Below are 23,980 nucleotides of genomic sequence, written 5' to 3'. Positions count from 1 at the left end.
CGTCTTCCTGACCTGCCCTTGATCAGGGACCAGGGGCCCTTCCAGCCTGGCAAAGACCTTTGTCCCAAGAGCAGCTCCCCAAACACAACCCTCCCTTAGATTTCCCAGACCTTGCTGAATCACTGCTGTTTGCTTTCTTCTCTCAAGAAACAAAACCCTGAGAAGCCGTGGCTTTGACTTCTTGGGCCTAAAAGAATGTTCTCCAAACTAGATTTCCTAATTGTCAGATTGTGGAGGGGTCCCACCCTAGAAGCAAAGCCAAGGGTGTCCGATTTCTTATTTGGGGGAGGGGGTGGGGGCCAGGGTTCCTCCTTCCCCTACCTCCTGCTCCGCCCCACCCGGCAGCAGCATCATCGCGGGGGTTTTGGAAGCAGGAGCCGATTGCCGCTCTGCCTGGGTCGAGCACAAGCTCTCCCAGCGGGAGAAGGGGTGGCCACGTTGTCAATGACCGTTGACCTTGATGCGCGCGCGCCCCTTCGGCTGCCCGGCAGCTCCAGGAGAAGTCGCGACATTGCCAGGCCTGGAGAGATGGCGCCTTCGATGCCGTGGGTGGCTTCGAGACGCTGTGCCATCGCCTGGCCCGGCTGGCTGACCCAAATCCCTGTGAGTGTCCCACACCACAAGCATCCACACCCCCAACCTCTCCCTCTGGCCTCCCCTCGCTTCACCCCTGTTCTAATGTCATAGCACATGCGCGTAGCTGTTTCCATGGCAACAGCCTGCCAGGTGACCTGGCGCAGCAGACACTGGGCTGCTGCTGGAGGCAGGGAGCTGCTGTTCCAGCCAGCTCTGGTCAGTGGGCCCCGAGACCCCATGCCAACCGCTGCAGAGCTACCCATTGGGGGGTGGGTGAGCGGGGGTTCCTTTCTACCCAGCTGTTTGATGAGGCTCTCAGAAGGGCCTGGGGCTGGTGGTGCCTTTGGGAAATGGGCTGATCGGGGTCTCTGGCTCCCATCCCCAGAAGCCTGATTTCAAAGCCCCTGCACGATGGGGCTCTCCGTGGATGGTTCAATCTCAAAGAAAGGGCAGTGGAAGCCACTGGGACTGGGCTGAGGATGAGTGTGGTTGCTTGGGGGAGCTGAGGAGGGAAAAGAGGTTGTTGTGGGGCAAGAACAGCTGTGGGTATCGGGGCCCCTGGGCTGGGTGGAGGAGTCACATTTTCAGGGAACATTTGGGAGGCTGCCTGTTGGGTCCACCGGTTCAGGCTACCTGGCTGGCCTGTGGCCTCATCCCTAAATTGTGCAGATTCTAAGCCTGACCTCCCATGGGCCGGGCCTCAGCATCTGTCTTTTGTGGAGCTGGTCTAGGAGATCATTGTCCACATGGAATAGACACGTTGAGCCTCAGCTCCTTCACCCAGAGGCTGGCTGGCTGTCTAGCCGTCGCCACCTTTTAGAAGTCGGGTCCCAATCCTGCTGTGCCCCGGGGAGATAGTTAAACATGCGGACTCACCAGCCCACCCCGGATTCAGGAGGAAAAAACCTGTCGTGGAGCCTGGTGGGGACCCATTTATTTAACCACGGCTCCGCAGGCGATTCTGGCCCAGCATATTTGGGAACCACCACTCTGAACTTGACTGTGAGCTGGGAAGTGGGCAAAAGCCAGCCAAGGCTCTGGGCAGCAAACTGTGTGTCACGGAGTCCATCTTTAGAGGCTAAAACTCAGAGCAGTGAGTGAGGAGTGCATCTGATATTTGATTAATCTGGCGTTTGCTTGAATGCTTCCCGTGATGGGTGTCTCACTTCCTACCAAGTCAACTCAATGATTTTAAGGCAGCCCTGTAGAGCACTTCCTCCCACCTAGCCAGTGTCTGCCTCCCTGAAATGCATTCTTGATGGTCTAATTCAGTCATGTGGACACACACAGTAAGTCCAGTCCCTCCTGTGCAGAGCTCATCTGGCCTCTGGGCCTCCATCAGCAAGTTAGATGGATACTATTATTATCCCCATCTTACAGATGAGGAAACTGAGGCACAGAAATTGCAGTTCACACGGTTAGTACTTCTAACCACCACTCTGCTGTTCTAGCTTTTGTCAGCCCCTGCAAGGCCCCCCACTTGCCCCCACCAAGTATTCTTGGGTCCTCGTGTCTCTTCTCCTTATGAGCTGTGTTTTTCATTCTCCTTTTGAACTCTGAGTTGCAATGTCTTCTCCCCTCCTTATTCAGATTTTCTCCTCATTCTTCTGTAAGGTTGCAGTCCTCGTGGAGACCTTGTACATTTCTTGGTAGGTTTATGCCAGTGCATTTTAATAATTCTATTGCGACTTTGAAAATAATCTGTTTTTCCCATTACATCATCTCACTGGCCATTGCTAGAGTCTAGACACCTAGTATCTTAGTAAAATTATTCCAGCACACGCTGGAACCTGGCACGTGGTAGTGACTATCGGTGTCTGTGTCCGCCGTGTTGGGAGCCTTAACTGAGACCTCCCGAGAGCCAGCACGAGCCAAGTGCTTCCGCGGGCCCCCTCGTCTGCTCCGTGCAGTGTCCCGTGGGTGGGGGCGTGGCCAAGCCTCCCCGACACCTCCAACAGCCTCATCCACATGCTCTCCGGTTGGGGGGGTGCCTCCTTCACGCCGGGGACCCAGAAGATCTGGGTGGCGTCCAGCCAGCGCAAGGCTGGGCCGGACTGTGACCCCACTTGTTGTGGGCATTTATGTGGGCGCCGTTGGAGATAGGTTGGCTCATATGGGAACCACATGGCTCTGCCCGCGCTCCAGGAGCTCGGGACCAGCTCCCCCCTTCCCGTTCCCTGCATCGCCCTGCCGAGTGCCGCTCTCCCACTGTGCGCTCGCGTGGTAGGGCTGCACGTACGCGTGGGTTGTAGCTGCACCCCGTTGAGTTTCGTCTGGTCGGAGTTGGCCGGCTGTCCAAGCCTGTTGAAAGTCTTCAGGAGCTGGACTCGTACCTCCTTCCCACCACAGCCCATTTTCCTGTCCCCTGTGAGTAGGCAGGATGTCCCCATCTTGGAATCGGTGACCTTGGGTCTTCCCTTGACTCAGGGAAGAGCTGTCCATCCTCTAAGACCTATTTATTCTTACTTCAGACAAGTAACCTTATCCGAGTGGGGCCTGTCTGCGGCAGTTTAGAAGCTGTGGGTGAGAAAAGGGGGACACACTGCTGCCAGACGCACAGAAGGTGAGCTGCAACTAGGGGGGGACACGGGAAACTACGGAAAGTGGATTCTGAAAGCCCATGTTACATTAGGGGTCAGGGGTTTAAAGGAACTCTGTCCTGGAGATTTTTACCCTTGAAGGAATCCTTATATTATAGACCTAAAGATAGTCCGGAGTCTTCAGAAAAGCAGATCCAATGACACGTGTCCCATGTCCTCTCGGGAGACAGAGAAATGCTTACCTTGATCTATGGGAGAGTGAGAGTCAACGATACAGATGTGCTGTCTCACTGGCCATTGCCGGGTGACAGAAGCCTGACTCAATTTTTATGTTTCAGCAGAATGCTGATCTGCCTCGTGCAGTGTTAAGCCTGTGGGCTCTGGGAAACGGAAAGCATGCACTCCTTGTTGCATTGGTCGGGGACGGTCCTTAGACAGGGGGACTGGAACTGGGCTGGAGAAGTGTGGGTGGGATCGGGGGAGGGGACACTGTTTCAGGAAGAAGAACCTCACGTGCACAGCTCCCGGCTGGACCTGAGCATGGGTGCCCATGGGACTGCCTGCCCCTGCCGGGCACACAGATGCCCCCAGCCTGGTTGGAAAAGGGGAGCTGGGTCAGACGATGCTGGAATGTCCTCGAGCCTGTAGGCCAGGCACTGCCCGTCTTTGGTGTAGGAGGTGTTCTCTGGGGAGCTGATTAGCTGGGCAGATGCCTGGTCCTCCCCGCAGAAGCTGGGAATAGGGGTCAGCCTGGCCAACAGTAGTATGGAGCCCGACATTCAGGGCTGGCAATGGTCCTCTAGATGGCGGGATCCACAGGAAGGAGGCCTTTAAGCAGGGCAGATTAATCCAGAGGACGGATTTGCTAGGAGAGCCAGCTCTGGCCTCTGTCCGCCACGGGGTCTGGGGCGGTCTGCCAGGAGCTGAATCCTTGGGGTGCCATGGGAGGACTCAGGCACGCTGCTCCACCTCGGTGAGCCTGTTTCCCCATCGGGAAATGGGGACCTGGAGAGACCCCCCTCCCAGTGCCGTGCAGAGCCACGCGGCGGGTTCGCTCTGCTCTTGAGGCGGCCGCACGGTCACGGAGGCCGAGGCCGCATGGTGCGCTCCATGGCGCCGGCTCTCTCCACGGGGACCCCCTCCTGGGCTGAATGTCCAGAAGCTCTGGCCTCGGGGGCCCCTGGGGGAAATTTCAGCCCAGGGTGCAGAGCGAGCAAAGCTGTTGGAGACCCGAGAAAGGTAAGAGCCGACGTCGTGGGGGCCGTTGGTGATGAAGGGAGAGACAGTCTGGGGTTCTCTCAGGGCCCCGGGCCCCCCACCATCCACCCCACCCTGAGCGCCGTGCTCCCCCGGGAAGTGGGGTGCTGGGGGTTGATTGTCTGGGATCCCTCTCCCCCGGGAAGTGGGGTGCTGGGCGTTGATTGTCTGGGATCCCTCTGTACCGGGTTCCGGGTCATGCTGTCGAGGTGGAGTGGGTGGGTCTCGGGCCGTGGCCTCCACAGCGCCCAGGGGGCCAGCGGTGGCCCTGGTGCTTGTAGGAAGGCCAGACCAGCTGCAAGAGCCACAGGCCCAGTGTCTCTTGTCATGGCCACTGCGGGTGTACCGTGGTTGTCAGTTGTCGGCCACAAGGGGACCGTGACGGCCACCCCAACTGCAGGCTCCACCCCGCGGCGGCCTTGGGCCTGCTCTGCAGTGAGGGGCGGAGGTCAAGGTCGCTGGTGTGCCGGTGTCCTGTGCTGGGAAGCCAGGCCTGACCGAGTGGGGGGCCCTCACCTTGGTGGCCTCACTTGCCCCCGATTATGGGGACCTGACTGGAGGGTGCAGTGGGCCCCGCCTGCCTGGGTCCTCGGAAGCGTGGAGGGCCGTGCAGTCTCCCTTGGGAAGACTCCCAAAGGCAGGAGCCGCTGCCCACCGCCCCTGCTATTTCTCCATGACGAGGGTCCCTCTGATGGCCGGTGTGGGGGGGGTCTGCTTGCTTGGACAGGTGCCCACCACGCCCTCCCGTCTCCTGCTGAGAGGTGGCCTCTGTGGGGAGGGGACCATTGCCCAGTGCTCGGCAAGAGGAGCGACGCTGGCGGCGGGGCCGGAGGGGGTCGGGGGAAGGAGGGCCTGAGCGGGAGCCCCAGGAGGGGTGCGCGAGCGAGGTGCACCGGGACCCCACCTGTTCTGGAATGTTCTGCCCAGCAAACACAGAGGGCTGTTGTTTCTGGAGCATGCGCTGGGACGAACTAACCAAAAAATCCTGGGGCTCTTCCTGGTGAGTGCCCTGCCCGGCATGCCAGGGTCTGTTCCGCAGGGCTGGAGGCATCCTGGGCCCTGTGGGTGGACACCACAGGTGGACCGCTTGGGGGGTCCCAGCGGGGCTGGGCCTGGAGCAGGAAGCGGCCCCCTGCCCGGGACCTTCCCCATGTCCTGCCCGGCCCCAGCCCTGCTCGCAGCTGAGTGTGTCCCGGCAGACGTCCGTGGATAGCCTGCCTCCTGGTCAGCCCAGGCTCAGCCAGGGCCACGGCTTCCTTCCCCGCCGGGGCCTCCAGACCCTGTTCTCTGGACTCAGGGCTCAGAAATGGGAGCTGGAGATGCTGGGGGGTGGGCCGGAGGGCAGGGCACGTGGGACTGTGTTTAGGGCTATCCGTCTTGGATCATGTATGGGATGGGCTAGAATTTTTTGGACTTTATCCCAGAGAGATCTATGAGAATGTCGCGAGCATTTCACCCGCTCCCAGGCCTGCAGCTCAGCAGCACTTGGGGGCCAGGCCCCCTCTGGGTGTGGCGTGTGGCCGAAGAGGGTCAGTGAATGGGCAGGGACACCTCCCGGGTGGGAAGGAGAGAGGAGCAGAGAGGCCCGCCGGCACTTTACTCAACCCCCCCCCCCCCCCCCCCCCCCCCGTCATGCAGGGCGAGAACCAGTGGCTCCTTGTACAAAGTAGACTTTGGATCTCGGGATGTGGTCGTTCCCCTCCTCTCCACCTGTCTTCCGAGATGGGGGAAGGGGCATCTGCAGCTCCCCAGACCTCTCCCTGCCGGATTGGACACCCCCTTGGCCCTTTCCAGAGGTGGGCAAAGCTCAGTCTTTGGGTCTGAGACCCAGATTCAAGCCTACCTGCTCCCCACGAGCTAGGGGTTAGCCAGCCTCTCTGAGCATGCTTTCCTCACCCTGCAAAGCAGGTAGAAGGCCCCAGGCAAGAGGCTTAGCCGGGACGCAGCCCCAGGTGCCAGGTGTACACATGCCGTGCACAGAGCTGACGCAGACCCCCAGTGGCTGTTGTGGTTACTGTGACCAGCTCCCTGAAAGTGCCAGCCTGACCCCACCTCTTGACCCCCAGGGCACGTGGCTCACAGGAAGTACCGAGTGTGGATGGCGTCCCAGCCTTGGTCTGGGAGTGAGAGTTCCAGAGCGTGGGAGCTCCAGAATGAGCTGCCTTGGGGAGCAGATTCGGGGACCTGGGGTGCCTTGCCCCCTGGAGTAGTGTCCTAGGTGCCAGGGGCTGCCATTTCCCACCCTGAGGCAAGAGGTGGAGGTGCTCGTTCAAGAGTAGGATGGGCACCTGTCCAGCCCTGCGGTCATCAGGAGGGACAAATGCTGGCTGCGAGCTCCTACTCGGCCGGGCCAAAGATGTCCCTTGTGCTGGGGTCTGTCCTGAGCCAGCCAGAGCCAGGGCTGGTTCCTCCTGGGCACAGACCCCGGTTCTCGGGGCACAGGAAGCTGTAGGGATTGGGAGATGGGAGGGGGGGAGGGGGAGGGGCCAGGGGAGAGTGTGCAGCCTTCCCAGGTGAGCCGTGCGTGGCCTTCTCGGGCTCAGCCGTGCACTGTGGCACCCACACCTGGAGTTTGTGTGGAGGCTTAGGGGAAGGGAAGGAGAGCTGAGAGAAGGGAAAGCCGGGGGTCCTAGGCTGGGTATTTCCTGGATGAGCTACAGAGGCCTCCACCATTTGGGCAAGGAGCCCTCTGCCCTCTGGAGGGAAGAGAGTAGCAATGAAGTGGGAAGATGCACTGGGGTGGGGCGAGTGGGTGGCGGGCCGCTCTGGGAGACAGAGCAGTGGACTTCCCAGGGGTTCTCCGGGTAAAAGGGGGTCCCACCCTCTTGCACCCAGGGGTGGTGCAAGGAAGACATCCAGGTCGGAGTGGTGTGTTTTCAGCATTGAGCTGAAACAGGGTTGCCATGGATTTCCCTAATGGATCCACAAGCTTCTTAATAATTGCTTTTTTATAACAGCTTTATTGAGGAATAGTTTACGTACCATAACATTTCCTCCTTTTAAGGGTCATTCAATGATTTTGGGTAAATTTTCAGGGTTGGGTGACCACCGCTGTGATCGAATTGAGAATATTTCGTCACCTCCCAAAAGAAACCGTGTCCCCATCAGCAGTCGCTCTCCATTGCCCCCGCCCCGCGGCCCCTGGCATCCACCCGTCCGCTCTCTGTCCCTTTAGATCTGCCTGTTCTGGGCATTTCATGTAATAGGATCATTCAGTACGTGGACCTTTGTGTCCGGCATCTTTCCCTTATACCACGTCTTTGAGGGTCACGTTGTAGTATGTTATCAGTCAGTGCTTCCTGTCTCTTTATAGCTGAATAATATTCCATTGCGTGGGAGACTACATTTGGTTTGTTCATTTATCATTTGATGGGCATTTGGGTTGTTTCTACCTTTTGGCTCTTAGAAATAAGACAGCTGTCAGCATTTGTGCTCGAGGCTCTGTATGGATGCCTGTTTTCATTTCTCTGGGGAATGTGGCGTTGTGTGATCACCCGGTCATTCTGTATTTGGCTTGTTGAGAAACTGCTACACGGTTCCCCACAGTGGTTGCAGCATTTGAACATTCCCACCAGCAAGGAAGGGAGGGCTCCGGTCTCCCCACCCCCACCCCCACCCCTGCTGTCTGTCTGTTTTTGTTACTATTCTGGCGGAGGTGAGGGGGTTAATTTGCATTTCCCTGACAACTGTTGAAGTTGAGTATCTTGTTTTGTGCTTTATTACCATACGTGTATCTTCTTTGGTGGAATGTCTGTTTAAATCTTTTGCCCATTTTTTAAATTGAACTGTCTTATCATGGAGCTGTAAGAGCTGTTTCTGTGTTCTGGATTCAGGTCCTTTGTTGGGTGTGTGATCAGCAGATATTTTCTTCCTGTCTGGGGCTTTTCTTTTGACTTTCTAAATGGTGTCTTGAAGCACAAGCATTTTCAATGCTGATGAATTCCGGTTTATCATTTTCTTTTTATTGCTCGTGCTTTTAGTGCTAACTGTGAGAAATCTTGGCCTGCCCCAAGGCCACAAAGCTGTCCACTTCTGTATCCTTTAAGCGTTCATGGCTTTAGCCCTTATTATGGCCGGCGATCCATTTTCAGTTCCTTTTTCCGTATGTCATGAGGTCAGGATCTAAATTCATCTTCTCTGCGTGTGGATAGCCAGCTATCCTGGCAGCATGTGTTGAGAAGACTCTTCTTTTCCCCACTGAATTGCTGCAGCACCTTGTTGAGCGACTCTAATCAGTGCTTTTTGTGCCCCACCTTTCTCTCTCTCTCCTCTTGCTCATGGTGGGGTTGGCCTCCTGCCGGAACATCCTGTTAAACCATTATTGTGACTGTGTGGCTGCACAATCCCACCCCAAGACTAAGGCAAAGCTGGTGCAGTGCCGCCGGCAGAGGTTGGCAGGGGCTCTGGGTACGTGGGCGGCACATGCCCTGACTGCCGCTTGCCAGCCGTGTCTGGATGAGGTTTCTTAATCTCCGCATGCCTCAGTTTCCCCACCTGTGAAGCAAGGCTCATAATAGCACCTTAACTGGGAGGTTACCGTAAAGATGAACAAACACACGTGAGGTGCTCGGTGCTGAGCCCACAGTGATGTCTGCTGTGATGTAGGCGCGGCATTATCTCCTGACTGCCACGACTGCCGTTGGCTTGAATTCCATAGCCTGGTTTCCAAGAGACTAAAATGAAAGAAGGGGGGCGGGCCATGGTGGCTCAGTGGCAGAGTTCCTGCCTGCCATGTCAGAGACCCGGGTTTGATTCTTGGTACCTACCCATGCAAAAAAAATAAATAAAAAATAAAATGAAAGAAGGGAAGGGGCAGTTGAAATGCAGTACAGGTTGACCCCAGCTATCCAGAAAACAGCTTATTTTGAGCCCTTAAAGCTGTAAGTGACAGTAGTGATTCCAAACCCTTTTTGAGTAAACCCACTTCCCTCCCCAGGAAGGCAAAACACGTGTCCCTTCCTCAGGTCCAGGAGACCTGGAAAGGGCTGTCCTCTGACAATTCCACGAGAAAGGTGTTGGGAATCATGAAAAAAGAGAGAGCCCAGCTTAGCCTCCTTGCTGATCTGTTTGCATTGGATTAAAGTCTCCAAACACACCTGCACCTGCCCCACCTGGTTGGCCCCTCCCTGGCTTCCCCCTCACATTTACTTTCCTCTTCCCTGCACGGGGATCCATGTCCCTACTTATTTCCACCAGGCTCTTCCCAAGATAGGTTTCTGGGTGCTGTGTTTGCATCCCTGCGCCCACACGTGGCTGGTTACATGTGTCTCCTAGGACGAGGGTTCTTGGCCTTGGCACTGTTGACCTTTGGGTCTGGAGCCTCAGTGGGGCTGCCTGTGCATGGTAGGGTGTTTATAGCACCCCTGGCCTCTGTTCACTAGATGCCAATAGCAACCCCCCACTCCCCACTCCAGCTGTAACGACCAAAAATGTCTCCAGACATTGTCCAGTGCCCTGGGGAGTAAAATCATGCCCCATTGAAAACAGTTGCCCCGTAGGATCTTGTTAAAGGTGTGCAAGAAGTTGGTTGGGGAAGAGGCCTCTGTTTATGGGGTGTTGGGGATGGGGCCAAGATCTGGAGGGATATGTTTTAGAATCGTCCCTTCGTTGAGAATCCCATGTACACTTGTCTCCAGGGACTTGCATATTCTCCTCAGAAGGCTCCAGAAAGCGGTGTGTGTCCTCCTGTATGTGTAGTTTGGCGAGGACCATTTCTGACACCAGTGGCTCTCAGGGCCTATTGAACCTCCGCTCTTGGCCCAAATAACCTTCCCTCCAAAGCCATGTCTGCAGAGATATCAGAAATGAAAAGAACTTTGGAGAAAACCAGTCATCTGAGCCCCTCTCCCAATGATGAAGCCTTGCTGTTGGGGCAGAAGCAAAGGTTGCTACAAGTCAGAGCAAAAGGAGACGTTGCCTGAGCACAGAAGACAAGATGCCAAGCCATGGAAGAGCCAACAGCTCTGGTGCTTGGTGGAGGAGTTGAGGACAGCGTGGGAAGAGGCCTCAAGTCAGCAGATCCGAGACCTGAAGAGGCTGTATTTGACACATCTGTTAGGGGTGGGTGGGGGGCTTGCAAAGAACAATGAAACTACCTCCCTGGTGCCCGTCCAGCAAGCAGCAGCAAGACAACAAAGGAGAAGCACAAGGCAGCCCCTGGAGGAGAGAAGAGTCACAAACACGAGCTGCCCAAGCGATAGACGTGGCTCGCAAAGTCCCAGAAGAAAGCACTGTGTTCCGAGAACCAGACAGCTCCAACAGCTGCCGGTCTGGCTCACTCTCCCTGCAGCCCCCCTGAGAAGGGTAAAGGAAGGCGAGTGCCTTCAGTGCACACCACCTGTGGTGGCCACCGGCATCCTCACCCTTGGGGCGGCAGAGGTTTGGATGCAGAAAAGCTCAATCCACTTTGGGCTCCTGCCCGGGACAACAGGCGTCTGGAGGAAAGAGGGAGGAAGACAGTCCAGGAGGGGAAGCAGCTGCTGGGGAAAAGGACGACGGCATGCTTGATTCAAGACCCAAGAAACGACTTTCTGGGCCAGAGTCTGGAGGACAAAATGAAAACCCCGTAAGAGCTGTGGTCAGTTGGTTTGACCTGCAGGAGAGAGGCCGCGGCCCCAGGGCCTTTGTCCAAGCACAGGGGTGTGCACAGGTGGCAGAGAGAGTTTGAGGGTGCCTGTGAAGAGCTGTTCGACATGAACAGAAAGCTGAAGAGACACCTGAGTTTGCACGTGGACCCGAGGTCCAGGATGGATCAGAACTGCAGTGCAGAATGGGGCTTCTCAGAGGTGCAAGAACATAGAAGTGAGACCCAGAGAGAGAAAAGCCGAGACCCAGCAGCAGCGACTCCTCCTTGGGACCCCTGGAGTCCAGGGAAGGTGAAGGCTCCACCTTCCAAAGCCAACTTGAGAAAATTACTAGACAAGACTGAGTACTACAAGTATATAAGGATGACCAAGCCTGTGCTTAAAGAGAGAAACAGAGCATTCAAAGCCACTTTTAGGAGTGAAAGTAAAGCCTCATCCCCTGAGACAGGAATGTTTATCAACACAGGAAACCGACTCTCAGGCAGCACAGACTCTGAACTGGAGACACCCTAACCGGTGACATCGGGGGACGCCTCCCTGGGACACCACCCCCCGCCAGGAGCAGGCTGACAGATATGAGGCTGCGCTAGCATCGAAGCAAAGGCAGAGAGTGAAAACAGAGCAGAGAAGACCAAAGCAGCTGGAATTGCTGGAACAATGTGGATATCCAAAGCTGAGCTTGGAAACCTACAAGACTAACTGGAAAATAAGGAGAGAGAACCAAGGGGAGAGTGTTTGGATCTTCTGAAGTCATCGTTCTGCAGAGACCAGGACGGGGAGGAGGACAACGAGCCCAGCATCTGGCAGAGCATCCTTGACGACGAAAGGAACAGTCAGATGATCTGTGACCTTCAGCAGCACATTTTAGAGCAAAACAAGTTGCACAAGCAGTTTCTCGAAGAAGCCAGGAAATGCTTTGCAAGAGTTTCAGAAAATATGTTGAAAGCCAGAATCACTGATAACTGGGGGTCACGCTGAAACGGGCACTCGAGTCTATAAGAGCTGTGCATCCATCGTCTGCCCGGAGTCTGATGAGCCGCTATAAAATCGGTGATCTACCGTCTAATATTCCAGTGCGGGAATGTACTCACTCCCTAATCTTGCCTTGGGGACCGAGTGCTGTTTTGGAAGGCTCCTTAGTACCTAGAGTCGAACCCAACTGGAGTGCCCTAGTAAGTGGGACTCTGCAGTGTAAGCCCCAGGCTTGAGGCTGTTTCCTTGTGCACAGACAGATGGAAATGCCAGGTAAATTAAGCACTTCAGATGTTGTAGCCAAAAACACTGGACTTTCAAGGGTACCCAAGGTCAGACAGGCACAATTTCAAAAGATACATCATTTGCTGCTCAGCCACTGGCTGAGATGTTGACAGAGATTGAACTAAAACCTCTCCTAGACTTCCAAAGCAGCAAAACAGCACCCTTAATATTACATCACTTTATCCATTCCTGTTACTTTAATATTAGAAAGGTTGGAGAGAAGCAAAGAAAAACAAAAGAAAAGGAAGGGAAAGCAGTTCCTAGCAACTCTAGCCTGCTGGGTGCCTCTGGCTGGGGTTGGGAATAGCGGGGGGCCCAGGGGGTTTGGTTGTTCCTTACCCCAGCTCACCTCTGACCCAGCACCCATGGCAGTCACAGAGACCCCACATGGAGTGGGTTTGGGTCTGCCAGTTGCACGCTTAGGGACCAGGCCGGGGGTTGACCCACTTCACCTGTAAAGAGCCAGATAGTAAATATTTTAGGGGCAGCCATTCCACTCCGCCAGCCATAGACATCCTGTCCATGAATGGGGGTGGCTGGGTTCCAATAAAGCTTAATTTACAAAATCAGGTGCTGGGCTGGAAGTGGGCTGACCCCTGAAAGAGGATACCAAGGAGATAGTTCTGAGCCTTCTTGCCTCCTTCCCTCCCTCTCTTCCTCCTCCTGCCTCCTTTCTTCCCTCCAAGGATGGCTGACGATCTGGGCAGGATACGTTTGCGTCGCTGGTCCACAAATGGCCTTAGGTAGGTTTTGTAGATGGTCTCATGAATGCCTGCGCGTGTCATCTCAGCCTTGGCCGGTCACTCCCTTCTTCCCTTTTCTCCATTCCTGCCTTCTGCTCAGAGACACCCCTGCTGAACTGGGGGTTGACTGCTCCTTTTACACGTGTGTGGAACATTGTATCGTTCAGCTGTGCTTGGTTTTGAACTTTATAAGAAGGTATTAAATTGTATGTTATCTTTGGAACCTCCCCTTTTTGGGGGGGATCAATGTAGTTCCTGGCATCCCTGCCAAACAAACTTGTCCGTATTCATTTTCGCTGCAGCATAGTATCACCTTGGGACTGTCTGAGCTTCATTTCCTGTTCCTGAAAAGAAAAATATATCCCTAATGTATTTGGATTGAAAGGTTAGGAAACAAAAAGTAAGCCTCGTGGGACTTACATTTTAGTGGAGGATATGGGTTTTAAGTAAGTAAAATGTATACTGTTGATGAAAACCCACTCGATGGGTGTGTCTGCGACACCTGAGCTGGACTTGCCTGGTGAGCATCAGGTTCACAGCAGCCACCAAACTCGCTCATTTGCTTGGGTTGTAGTAGCATCCTGCAGGACTTTTATTATTTTAGTGTCATCATCCAAAGCTTAGGTGAAGATCCCTCTGCCATCTCACATTTTCGTCCTCCAGGTCTCTATATGGTATGTATAGGGCTTTCCCACTTCAGGTCAAGTCATCAGAAAATGTTTTGTCCCAACCTGGTTTCTTTTCATCATCTCCTTCTGGAGTGTCTTAAGTTACAGAGCCAGGCAACAATTTCAGCTAAGCTCTCCATGATTAAGAAGGAGAGCTTGGGGTCAGGGAGGCTCTTGTTACTCCTAACAAGCTTACCTGGGGGGGGGGGGGGGGGAGCACTGTTGTGAGACTTGGCCCTGGCCTGCACCTTGCGTGCCTTCGAGGCTGACCACTGCTGGTCACCAGGACATTCCCTGACCCCCTCTCTGCCACGGCAGCCTCGCCTCAGTCTGACGTGGTGGTGAGGGCACCGTGGGGTCACTGGGTTTAAAGCTGTGGCCATGTTGGGTTTGAAACGTTGGGCACCTGAGATCTCCCTGATTTCTCCTGAAAGCCGCGGCCTCATGACTGGACAAGCCTTCCTTCGAGTGGGCTATTTTCGCTCCCACTTTCAGTGGCAGTGTTTGTGGTCCATCTGCTCAGTTGAGCAGTCGCCCCTTCTTGGCTGCACGTGAGCTAAAGGTAGGTGTGGGGGACGGGCAGCGAGACGCAGGGAAGGGTGATTCATCCGTGCCCCGGCTGCCTGCTCCCTGCAGGAGGTGATGCCCCACCCTGCTTCCCACCCCGCAGAAGGCTAAGGGAGAGTGGGGATTTCTTTGCCCCAGCCAGTGGTGAGTATAATAAAATGGCCCTCCTGGACTCCCACCCCCCAAAAAACAAATGTCCCTCCAGTGACTTATTATTGAAATTTCAGGAGTCACTTTCCACTTTCCATCCATGGGGCAACCAAAGGGAGGACTGGTTGTCCCAGGGGACCCTGTCTTGGCTCCCCTTCTTGGGCCACCTTGACCAGGCTGGCCTGTGGTCCACAGAGCTCAGGGGGCAGCTAAGAGCCTCGCCTGGCCTGGGTGTCAGGCCTCAGGAGACCGACGTCACAGAGTCCTGCAGGGGGTGAGTGTTCCCTCTTCTGTGCCCCCTCCGTGTCCTGACTCCTGCCCGAGGCCTTCCGGGTGCCCCCAAATCCTCCCTGAACAAGCAGGACACAGTGCTAAGATGGCAGGCTCAGGGCCTGGCTTGGGCTCTTCCCTCTCTTGGGCTCCCTCACCTCCTCCAGCCTCCGTTTTCACTGTGGACTGGGAGACAATGCCACCTGGATGGGCACTGGCTTCTGGAAGATTCCGTGAGGTGATGTCCGAGCACTTCTTACACATAGCTGTGTGTTTATTTCGTCGTCTACCCTTGGCTTTCCCTCTCTGAACACTTGTAGTTCCTAGAGCTTTCCAGTGCTTTTGTTCCTTTGACCTTTAATGCCCTACTCCCACTTTTGGGGCCAACATCCCCCTTCTCACCCCAGCCCTGCATTCGCACACCCTTTTGTCATTCGGTCACTCCTGGCAGGCCCTCCTCCCCAAACTCCAGGGGCATGAGAAACCTTTAGGATGACACAGTCACCTGTTTGCTTGAGAGGTTTGCTGGGGGATGATGTCACTGCTAAAGTCTAACATCCATCAGTAGGGACAGGCCAGCAGTGCCGAGTGCAAGCAGGACTGGGCTGCCTGGTTTGCTCCGGCCCCTGCTGGCGGTCATTTAGGACGTGGCCCTGCTCTGCGGTCAGCCTTCCCAGCTGGCGCTTTCCCTTCCCACCCAACCAAGGATACCGCCGTGGTGTTTGTGATAGAATCCAGGACCTCAGAAATAGAATGTGATGGAAAAAAACAGAATTTTCAAAGTTGAAGAAGGCAAGGGCTGGGGGGACCATCTCTGCCCTGCAATAATTCTTCCACCAAGGATATGTTTTGCCCTCTGAAAAGATGCAGGGTGAAACGGCCTCCCCTGCCCTCTGTAATGCAAGTATGGGGTTAAGGTACAGCCAGCCTTCGGTGACAGTTCCTATAACAGCCCAGGCTGCGTACCCAGGCTGGAAACAGGATTATACTGACTGTGTGTCTCACAAATGGCCAGCCTTGGGAGGCAGGCAGGCTGGTAAGCTTGGCTTCTTATTTGCAAGGCCAGGAAATAAAAAGAGAAGCAGGTACACCAGCCACCCAAAGCGTCCACTAAAGCAGACGTTGGAGGCTGGGAGCCAGGACCTGGGATTCCAGCCTTTGTGTCCTTTTTCTCTTCCCTGGCCAAATGCAGCACACTTTTGAATTCAGCTCACAGGCCATATGCAAGGGTGAGGGTGTGGGGACACTGAACTTGAGCCAGGCCACCTGAGGAGAGTGGCCCACCTGGGGTCATGCAGCCCCCTGGCGACGGCATGCAGAAAGATCCCTGGTCTGCTCCCTCCTAGTTCTGAGCTGTGGCCCCCCAGTCCTCTCCATGCCCCTTCCTCAGCCCGTGGGATGGGGTGGGGATTGCAGGAGCCTGGTTGCCTGGCCCCCATGCCTCCTCCTCTACCCCGTCCCGCTCCTGCCCCCATCCCGGCCTCAGGCTTGCGGGGCTGAGCTCGGGGCTGAGCTCGGCATCTCTGCCAGGCTCTTGGCGGTGAAAGTGCCGAGCAGCAGTTCCCTCCACAAAGCCGCACTGTTCTCAGCAAATCCTCCGAGGACCGCCGTGCATTTTTTTCAAATGATTCAGCAGCACGTGAGCGGGGAGGGCCGGAGCCCCAGGCTTCAGGGACTGTGGCCAAGGCCTCTGGCATGAGATTCTGCCGGGCCCCCAGGGAGGAGGGCGGGATGGCCTCAAAGGCCAGGCTTGGGTGGATGGGTGGGGCTGAAGGGGTCCTACCAGGGCTGCAGAGGGAAGGGGCTGGGTCCGCTGGGGTTGGGGAGGGCCTGGAAGCCAGGCAGTGAGCGCTGTGGCTTTTCTCTGCAGTCTGGGGCCGGCATGGCCGGCAGGCTCAGAGAGATGTTGTTTCCATATGCTCCCCAAAGGGAGCCAACCAAATGGGGAGGCGCTGGAGCTGGAGAGCTGGTCTCCATGGAGACGGGCATGCGGTGGACAATAGCTCCTTCCCATGCAGGCAGAATCTCGTCTGTGGGAGCCAGAGCCTCCCGGGCAGACCCCCGCAAACCCCAGGTGCCAGGCTTCCACCTTCTCCTGTTCTCCATTATCCCTGTCTTCACCCCCTCCCCCAAGCCCTGCCCCTCCCCAGATCAGCTGCTCTGAGCAGTTGTCATTCCAGGTATTGCTAACACAGAGCTACCCCAGCATGGGCTCTCTCAGCTCTGCCAGGAGCCGGGAGCCCCTGTATGGGTCTTCCCAAGGGGCTCCACCTGTTGGGGCTCCTGCTCCCCAAAAGTCCCAGCCACAGACCCTCGGGGATATGGGTTGGGGAGACTCAGACTGGGCTTGGGGCCCTCACAGCTGCTGCACAGAGCAAAGAAGCCCTTGGTCCCCCCCCACCCCCAGCACCACAGGACTGCTTTTAATTACGAGCTTATGCACACACACACCCTTTTTTTCAGATTTCCCTAAAAGGAGTCAACTTGGAGGAGGTCGGCTCCACTGCTGACCAGAAGGACCCGGCGCTGAGCACAGCAGTGGAGGGGTGGGGTGGCGGGGGTGGCTGAGCGCTTGGGACAGGCCTGCGCTGTCTCCCCCAAGGTGGCACTGTGGGAGGTGATGACCGGGCAGACAGGAGGCCGGAGGGACAGACGGCTGGACATGCCACAGAGTTCTAGGTGCTGACGCCACGGGTTCCTCATGCGCTGCCTGAGCTGCACCCCATTGCTGGGGGAGCATGGCCATGAGAGCTGGCGCGTCAGCATCCCCCTCGGAGGGCTTGGAAATGGCCTTTCCTGTGCCCCCCAAAAAGCCTAAAGGGCTGTCCTCCGACAATTCCACGAGAAAGGCGTTGGGAATCATGAAAAAAGAGAGAGCCCGGCTTAGCCTCCTTGCTGATCTGTTTGCATTGGATTAAAGGCTCCAAACACACCCGCACCTGCCCCGCCTGCCGGCCCCTTCCCCACTTCCCCCTCACATTTACTTTCCTCTTCCCTGCACGGGGACCCACGTTGCCTCTTATTTCCACCAGGCTCTTCCCAAGATGGGCTTCTGGGTGCTGTGTTTGCATCCCTCCACCCACACGTGGCTGGTTACATGTGTCTCCTAGGACGAGGGTTCTCAGCCTTGGCACTTTGACCTTTGGGCCTGGAGCCTCAGTGGGGCTGCCTGTGCATGGTAGGGTGTTTATAGCATCCCTGGCCTCTGTTCACTAGATGCCAGTAGCACCCTCTTCCCCGCTAGAGTGGTCACGACCAAAGTATCTCCAAACTTTGTCCAGTGTCCTGGGAGGTAAAGTCATGCCCCATTGAAAACAGCTGCCCTAAAGGACAGCACTTAGTTAACGTGCACCAGTTAGGGACTCCATGACAATCCCCAAACCTCAGTGCTTCATTTTGGGCGGAAAGGCCCTGAAAGGTTTCATCACGTGCCTGCAGCATCTGTGGGGAAAGCCCCAACTCTGCTGCTGGACAGCTGTTTCCTGGTGGCGTGGGGAGGTTCTGGAGCTCTTCTCCAACCTTGAGGCTTGGCTGGTCACTGTGATGGATCATCCCAGTTCTGGGGCTTTGGACAAGTTCATCAGATCTCAGGTGGCCTCAGTTAGGTTATCTGGCCACGTGGTGTCCCTCTGTCCACCCAGAAGGGATGTAAGGTTCTCAGCATAAATTGCAGCAAGCACTTTGCTAACAGCTCTGCGTGACCTGAGATTGTGAAATGCAAAAACTTGGCGTGCCCCCTTCTCCAGAAAGTTGAGGCTAAAGGCACAGAACGTTAGAGTCCTCCCCAAATAAGCCAGCGAAGCAAACCACACCTGGGCAAGGCGTCGGGTCCACACCCGGCCTTGAGCAAGCCGAGGGAGGGGTTGGTCTGGGAGAGAACATAGTTTCTTTTTGAATTCTTCTGAAGTGGTTGGCACATCACTCCATCCGGAGACAGAGATCAGGAAATGGACTGGATGGCCTGGAGGGGATGCTGCCAGCTCAGGTCCGGAGTGACCCCAGCTGCACCCAAGAGGTGCGGATTCCTTCCCCGCAGCACGCCCACTTGTGGCCCCCCGCTGCTGCTGGACTTGCACAAATACCCCCAGTGCAAAAAAACCACCCACCACTCGGTCCTGGGCCAACAGGGCCTTTGGCCAGTGCCCTGAAGTCAGAGGCCTCCCTCTCCCCCACGGAGTCAGAGGCGCTGGGAGCAGGCTCCTAACCAGAGGGTCCGCTTGGCATTCTCCCTAGGGTCGGGAGCAAGGCAGGAAAACGGAGCAGCAGTGTCCCTGCCGATCGATGCCTGTTTCCCTGGGCAGCCGCCGGGCTCTGCCGTGGACGGTGGCCTGACCGAGCGAGGACGTTCTCTGAGCCAGCCTCAGGTGACAGGGTGGCTGACTGTGACTTCTTTGCACTTGGACAAATGTTATTCCAATTCCTGAAGCTTCCCGCCCCTCCTCCAGGCACCGTCCTTAGCCTGATGCCTGGGCTCTCCCCTGCAGCTGGAGGCTTGGTCTCAGCAGGGGCAGGCTGGGGCAGGAGATCAGGATTGGGGCTGAATGTCCAGAGTCAAGGCTTAAGATTGAAAAGATGCTGGTGGAGTGACTGATGTGGGGGACACAGCAGGTCCCCGCTTTGGTGGCTAGCGGAGGGGACACAGGGAGGAGGACAAGGAGAAGGGAACGTGGAGGCCCGGGGCCTGGGGGCTGCTCCCCGCTCTAGGACAACAGCTGGACAGCCGGACCTCTGTTTGGTTTCCCCCAGTCGGGTGTCGTCGCTCACTGCCTGCATCGAGCCCTTACTCTCGGGATCACCTTCCCATGACTTTGACTTTCCACCCGCCTGGTTCTTTTCCGTCCCAGCTCTGGTGGCGTTCACAGGAATTGTTTGTCCAGGCTCCTTGCGGGAGGAAGTGACATCATGTGCTCGCCAGGCCGGCGGGGTGGGGGCGGGGCCCTGCGGTTGCGTGTGCTTTGAATTAAGTTGACGGTTGTGCATTCCAGTAGCCAACATCTGGCAGTGAATTCATCAGCCAGCGTCTCACCCTTGATCTCAAACACAGATGGTGTGTTAACAGCAGACAGGAAAGAAGAAAAAGCAAAATCCGAGCCGCTCTGGGAGAGGCCATGGTTTGGGGAGCAAAGCTGTTAGCCCAAGAATCTCTCTAAGGCTTTCCCTCCTTGCAGCGGTGGCTGGTACCTGGGGTGAAGGGTGGCTCGAGGTGGGGCAGTCCACTCCCGGGGTGAGGGCTCGGCCTTGGACTGGCCCCTGTCCCAGCACCCACCACCAGCCCTGGCACATTATGGGCATTCAGTAAACTTGTCGGTACCTTGATTTTTGAAATGTTTAAGATTTTTTCTGGATTCCTTTTGTTTCTGCGTTTTCCTGGGCCGGTTATTTGGGGGGGCCTGAACCCCCTCATTTGCAGGGGGCCCCTTTCCTCTACGCTCCCAGGGGTCTATTGTGGAGCTGGTTTGAATGATCGTCGCCATGCGGGGGCAGGAGATGTGTTTTCTGCCCGTCATTGGCACTTGAAAATGATCTGCCCCTCGGGTTTCTTGTTTGCCTGTCCTTCAGCTGTCTTCTCTCTCAGAGCAGACACCCCTTGAAGGCACGTTCTGTTACTGAAGTTTTTTCTGTGCAAGGTCCAGCACAGCGACCTTCCACCCCGAGCCCCTTTCTGCACCCCTCCCATTGGGTTTTCAGGGTCCACCCTGGAAACGCAGCCTCACCTCCAACTCTGAGTTGGGCGTGGAAGCCGCCCCTCCCACTCTGGCCTCATGCCCGGGGCCTAAGACTGAAGGTCAGCATGTCCACGGCCAGAGCTGGCTAGGGTCCATCCCGGCGTGTCCCCACCCTCCCTCTCCAGCCCATACGCCCGTTTCCCCTTTGCTTCACTGGCTGGAATGACTTCCTTTCTAAGGCACATGCCTCCCACAGCCCCAAGAGCCAACCACAGATGGCCCCCCAGCCCTGAGCAGGTTGATGGCGCAGCTCCCTCATCTCTGAGGACAAGTGTGCCCCCGAGAGCTGTGACCTGTAGCGACGCTACTTCGCGTCTGGTGGCCTCGGTGCTTTGGAGAAGGTTCTGTGTCAACCTTCCTGCCCCTTCTTTACCTCTCAATCCTCACTTTCCTTCCCTCGCATAAACTCTCATTCTGCAAAGTGACCGAGGCGGTTCCCAGCTAGAAGTCAGACCCTGAAGAATCCAAATTCTTGTTTTGCGTGAACAGAAGGAGCCAGCCCAGCTGGAAATGGAGCTTGCGCTCAGTCTCCTCCCCTCCCCTCACTTCTGGCAGGCACGTGGCAGCCTCAGGGCCTATCCCCATAAGTCTACCCTGACCCTTTGATTCAACTAGAGTCTCTTGTTTTCTGACCATTTTTAAAAAGGAAAATAGTTATCTGCGGCCCCAAAGCAAGCACCTGAGGAATCTGGAAGCTGGAGTCCCAGCTGGCAGGCTGACTGGGCTGGGCGCTCTGTGCACCCAAGCAGCTGGAGAATCGGCGCCGTGCTTCTCTACAGGGCTGTTTTCCTGAACTTGACATTCCTTCCTAACTAGGGGCTGTGTGTCACATACCCTGCCTCTCCTGAGCCGACCTGCAGCCCTTGGAGGTGCAGGTTCTGCTTTTCGTCCCATTTCTGACATGAGCACCTGGGAAGTCAAGGACATTCCCCAAGGTCACACAGCTGATATGTGGCCACAGCCGAACTGAACCCCTGCACACTGCCTTTTCCAAATAAGGGCTCATAGACCCCTCGGGAGCCTTAAGGGCTTTCGAAAGAGCCAGCTGCAGAAATCTTAAAGCATGGAGTGGAACATATCCTTTTGCCTGCCTGGGGCAGTGTTTGCTTATTTGATTCCAGTTGGGTGTTTGCCTCTATATATTAAGCATTCTGCAAAGGAGGGCGGCACTCAAAAGTTGGAGATGCCCAGTCTGCAGGTCCGGGTGGACTATAAAGTCAGGTAAAGTCTAACAGCATTGCTTCTTCTGCAACCCATATCACCTTGGGTTTTGCTGTTTTAATATAAGCTGATGACTGTGTTGCAAGACGAGCAAGCTTAGTGCAAAGCTAATCTGGCTCATTATCTGATTTGCATAAATGTTTCTACAGCATTGTAAAAAGGAAGAGATGAGGCAAACACAGGGTCCTAAGACAAAACTCACCCATGCTGCCGTCTCAAGCTTCTCAGGTTCTGGCGGGCATTTAGTGAACATCGACTGTTCTGAGGATAGAGTGTAGCTTCTGTCCACTCCCAGGACCCTGAGCAGACAGGTGTACAGGTGTTTACAGCAGAATGGATGAGAGCTGTGCAATATGCCAAGTGCTGGGGGAGGACAGAATTTATCAGAGGAAAGTAGGGGAGGGTTATTTTAGCTGGGTCTTGAAGGATGCATAGAAGTTCTCCAGGCAAGGAAGGGGAAGTGGCATTCAGAACAGAAGGCATTTGTCTGTTCAGAGGTGTGGACTCACCTGCCATGTTCAGGGCAGAGTAGTGTTACGGTCCAGTTCTGTTGTCCATCCCATTTTCAACATGAGCACCTGGTCGTGAGCAGGAGTGGGCTTGTCGAGCATTGCCAGCTGAGGGAACCAAAAAGGCAGCTGTTGACACCAGATTGCAGAGGGTCATATATTTCAGGCCAAAGCCTTCAGCTCTTGACAACGATTGGCCAAGGTGGCACAAGCTGGTGGAGGGGGAAGTGAGGTGGGGTGGGGGAGGGAGGCTCTGGAGACAAGGACACCGGATCCAGGGATTCCCACCCAAGTTTATCAGCAGTGGTTTTGCCCTTGGTTTTGCCCTTTTGCCTTAGCCTGTGGTCTTGTGAAGTCACAATTCAACCCCCTCGTCCTCAACAGAAGAACAGATAAGAATGGGGACCTGGCCTGGAGGGACCAGTGGGCCAGTCTGGGGTCACAGGGAATGGGCGTGGATGGAGGACCCACTCGCTGGTCAGGGGGTTCCAAGAGATTGGAGCTGACCACCCAGGAGCGTCTTGGAGCTCCTTGCAGCTTGGCACTCTCTGCTCCTTCTTTCTCTTCTTTGCTCTCATCCTCACTAGCATTACACTGTCCCAGAGTGACCTTGCACTGCTGAATTGGGAACGGCGAAGCTTTTAAAGCCATTAAAGCAGGCCATGCTCCGAGGCTGATATGCCCTGAGATGAAAGCGGGAGGCCTTTGCCTGAGTGACATGAACCGCTGACTGCGCGGTGTCGGGGCATGGGGAGCAGAGCCGAGTCCTGACCTTTGATTGCCATAGAGAGCCCTGTGCTGCACCATGTCAGCAGCCGCCGGCCCCAGCAGACATTCTGGAACCTTCCTAGGGGGACCTCTTTGCCCTCTCCTTTGTTTTGTCACGGTCCAGACAAATTGTCTGTCTTTTATGTTTGTCCTTCTTCCTCGGCCTCTGCCCTGTAGGTCGGCGGGCTGCGGCGGGCTCTGCCCGTGGACGCTTCCTAACCTCAGTCCATGCACTTTGGGTTAGAAACTCAATGACCTTAAAAATGAAACAAAACGAAACAAGAACTGCAAAGAACATTGTGACCTTCTCATGATAGGATCATCCCTGGGACATTTTCTGGGGAAACTTTTGGGATAAATTAGCAGGACAGCAGGAGAGACCTTTTTTTAGATGGAAGACCCCAAACCTTCAAGGTAGGCAACTACTTTCTCTGCCCTCAGCCTGGAAGAGCCTGTTTGCTAGTAGGCTGGGGGGGTGGGGGTGTCCATCCTAAATTGAATGGTCGGTATTGTGGCCGGGGCATTCGTCATCTGCTTCTCTCAGCTGTTGATCCCCTCTTTGGGTGGGGGGATGAAAAGAATCCCAAAAGCAGGCAAGCATGGCTGCAGCAGATGACCTGCCAGCCATTCAGCGGTGGCGCCCGCTTTTACAGAAACGTGACGTTCCGGTAGCGGGCCTTTGCTTCTGGCCCTGTCTCTAAGGAGGGGCTTTTGCTGAGGCATCACGGTGCTGGAAGGGGCCGCGGCACTCGGCCTTGTGGCTCCCCCACCTGCGCTGTTCGCTGTTCATGGAGCCATGCAGGTGCCATGTGGGGGCCGGGGTCACCTTGCCCCTCACTTTACAGCCCAGAGATGAGTGGGGGGCTTGCTCTCCACCTCGCTGCTGCTGGCCCATCCCCTCCCCCTACCTCTCCAGCCCGGAGGCCTCGGCCCACCCCTCGGAGCCGGGGGCCATGGCGGGGGCACGCCCCTCACCCTGGTGTCTCTATGTCTTGCAGTGATCAGGGCCAAGGCGGTCAGTGAGAAGGAGGTGGATTCTGGGAATGACATCTACGGCAATCCCATCAAAAGGATTCAGTATGAGATCAAGCAGATAAAGGTAAGGGTGGCCCCAGGTGCTCCGATGGGCGGAGCTAGGGCAGGT

At 55.9% G+C, this 23,980-nt stretch overlaps 2 protein-coding genes and 1 long non-coding RNA gene across 3 annotated transcripts in view; 2 read left to right on the top strand and 1 right to left on the bottom strand.

The window, feature by feature from the left end:
• The window catches only part of TIMP2 (TIMP metallopeptidase inhibitor 2), a 56,253-nt gene that overhangs the window by 14,268 nt on the left and 18,005 nt on the right, over positions 1-23,980 (top strand). Inside the window, exon 3 of the mRNA XM_077166139.1 lies at positions 23,835-23,935. Coding sequence (XP_077022254.1) covers positions 23,835-23,935 — 101 coding nt within the window. The remainder of the gene's footprint in view (positions 1-23,834; positions 23,936-23,980) is intronic.
• Positions 6,008-13,834, top strand: CEP295NL (CEP295 N-terminal like). The gene is given in 6 exon segments (XM_077162970.1): positions 6,008-10,291; positions 10,293-10,874; positions 10,946-11,452; positions 11,484-11,652; positions 11,655-11,872; positions 11,874-13,834. Coding segments are annotated over 6 exon segments (1,638 nt in total). The 5' UTR covers positions 6,008-10,156; the 3' UTR covers positions 11,901-13,834.
• LOC143688318 (uncharacterized) lies at positions 20,479-22,404 on the bottom strand. The gene is made up of 3 exons (XR_013177946.1): positions 22,069-22,404; positions 21,762-21,922; positions 20,479-21,247 (listed from the first exon to the last, which is right to left on the bottom strand). It is a non-coding gene; the product is annotated as an uncharacterized LOC143688318 (long non-coding RNA).

This window comes from Tamandua tetradactyla, chromosome 6 (genome assembly GCF_023851605.1).
Source record: "Tamandua tetradactyla isolate mTamTet1 chromosome 6, mTamTet1.pri, whole genome shotgun sequence".
Lineage (NCBI taxonomy): Eukaryota > Metazoa > Chordata > Mammalia > Pilosa > Myrmecophagidae > Tamandua > Tamandua tetradactyla.
The sequence above is the reverse complement of the archived record's forward strand: the minus strand, read 5'-3'. Positions and strand labels throughout refer to the sequence as shown.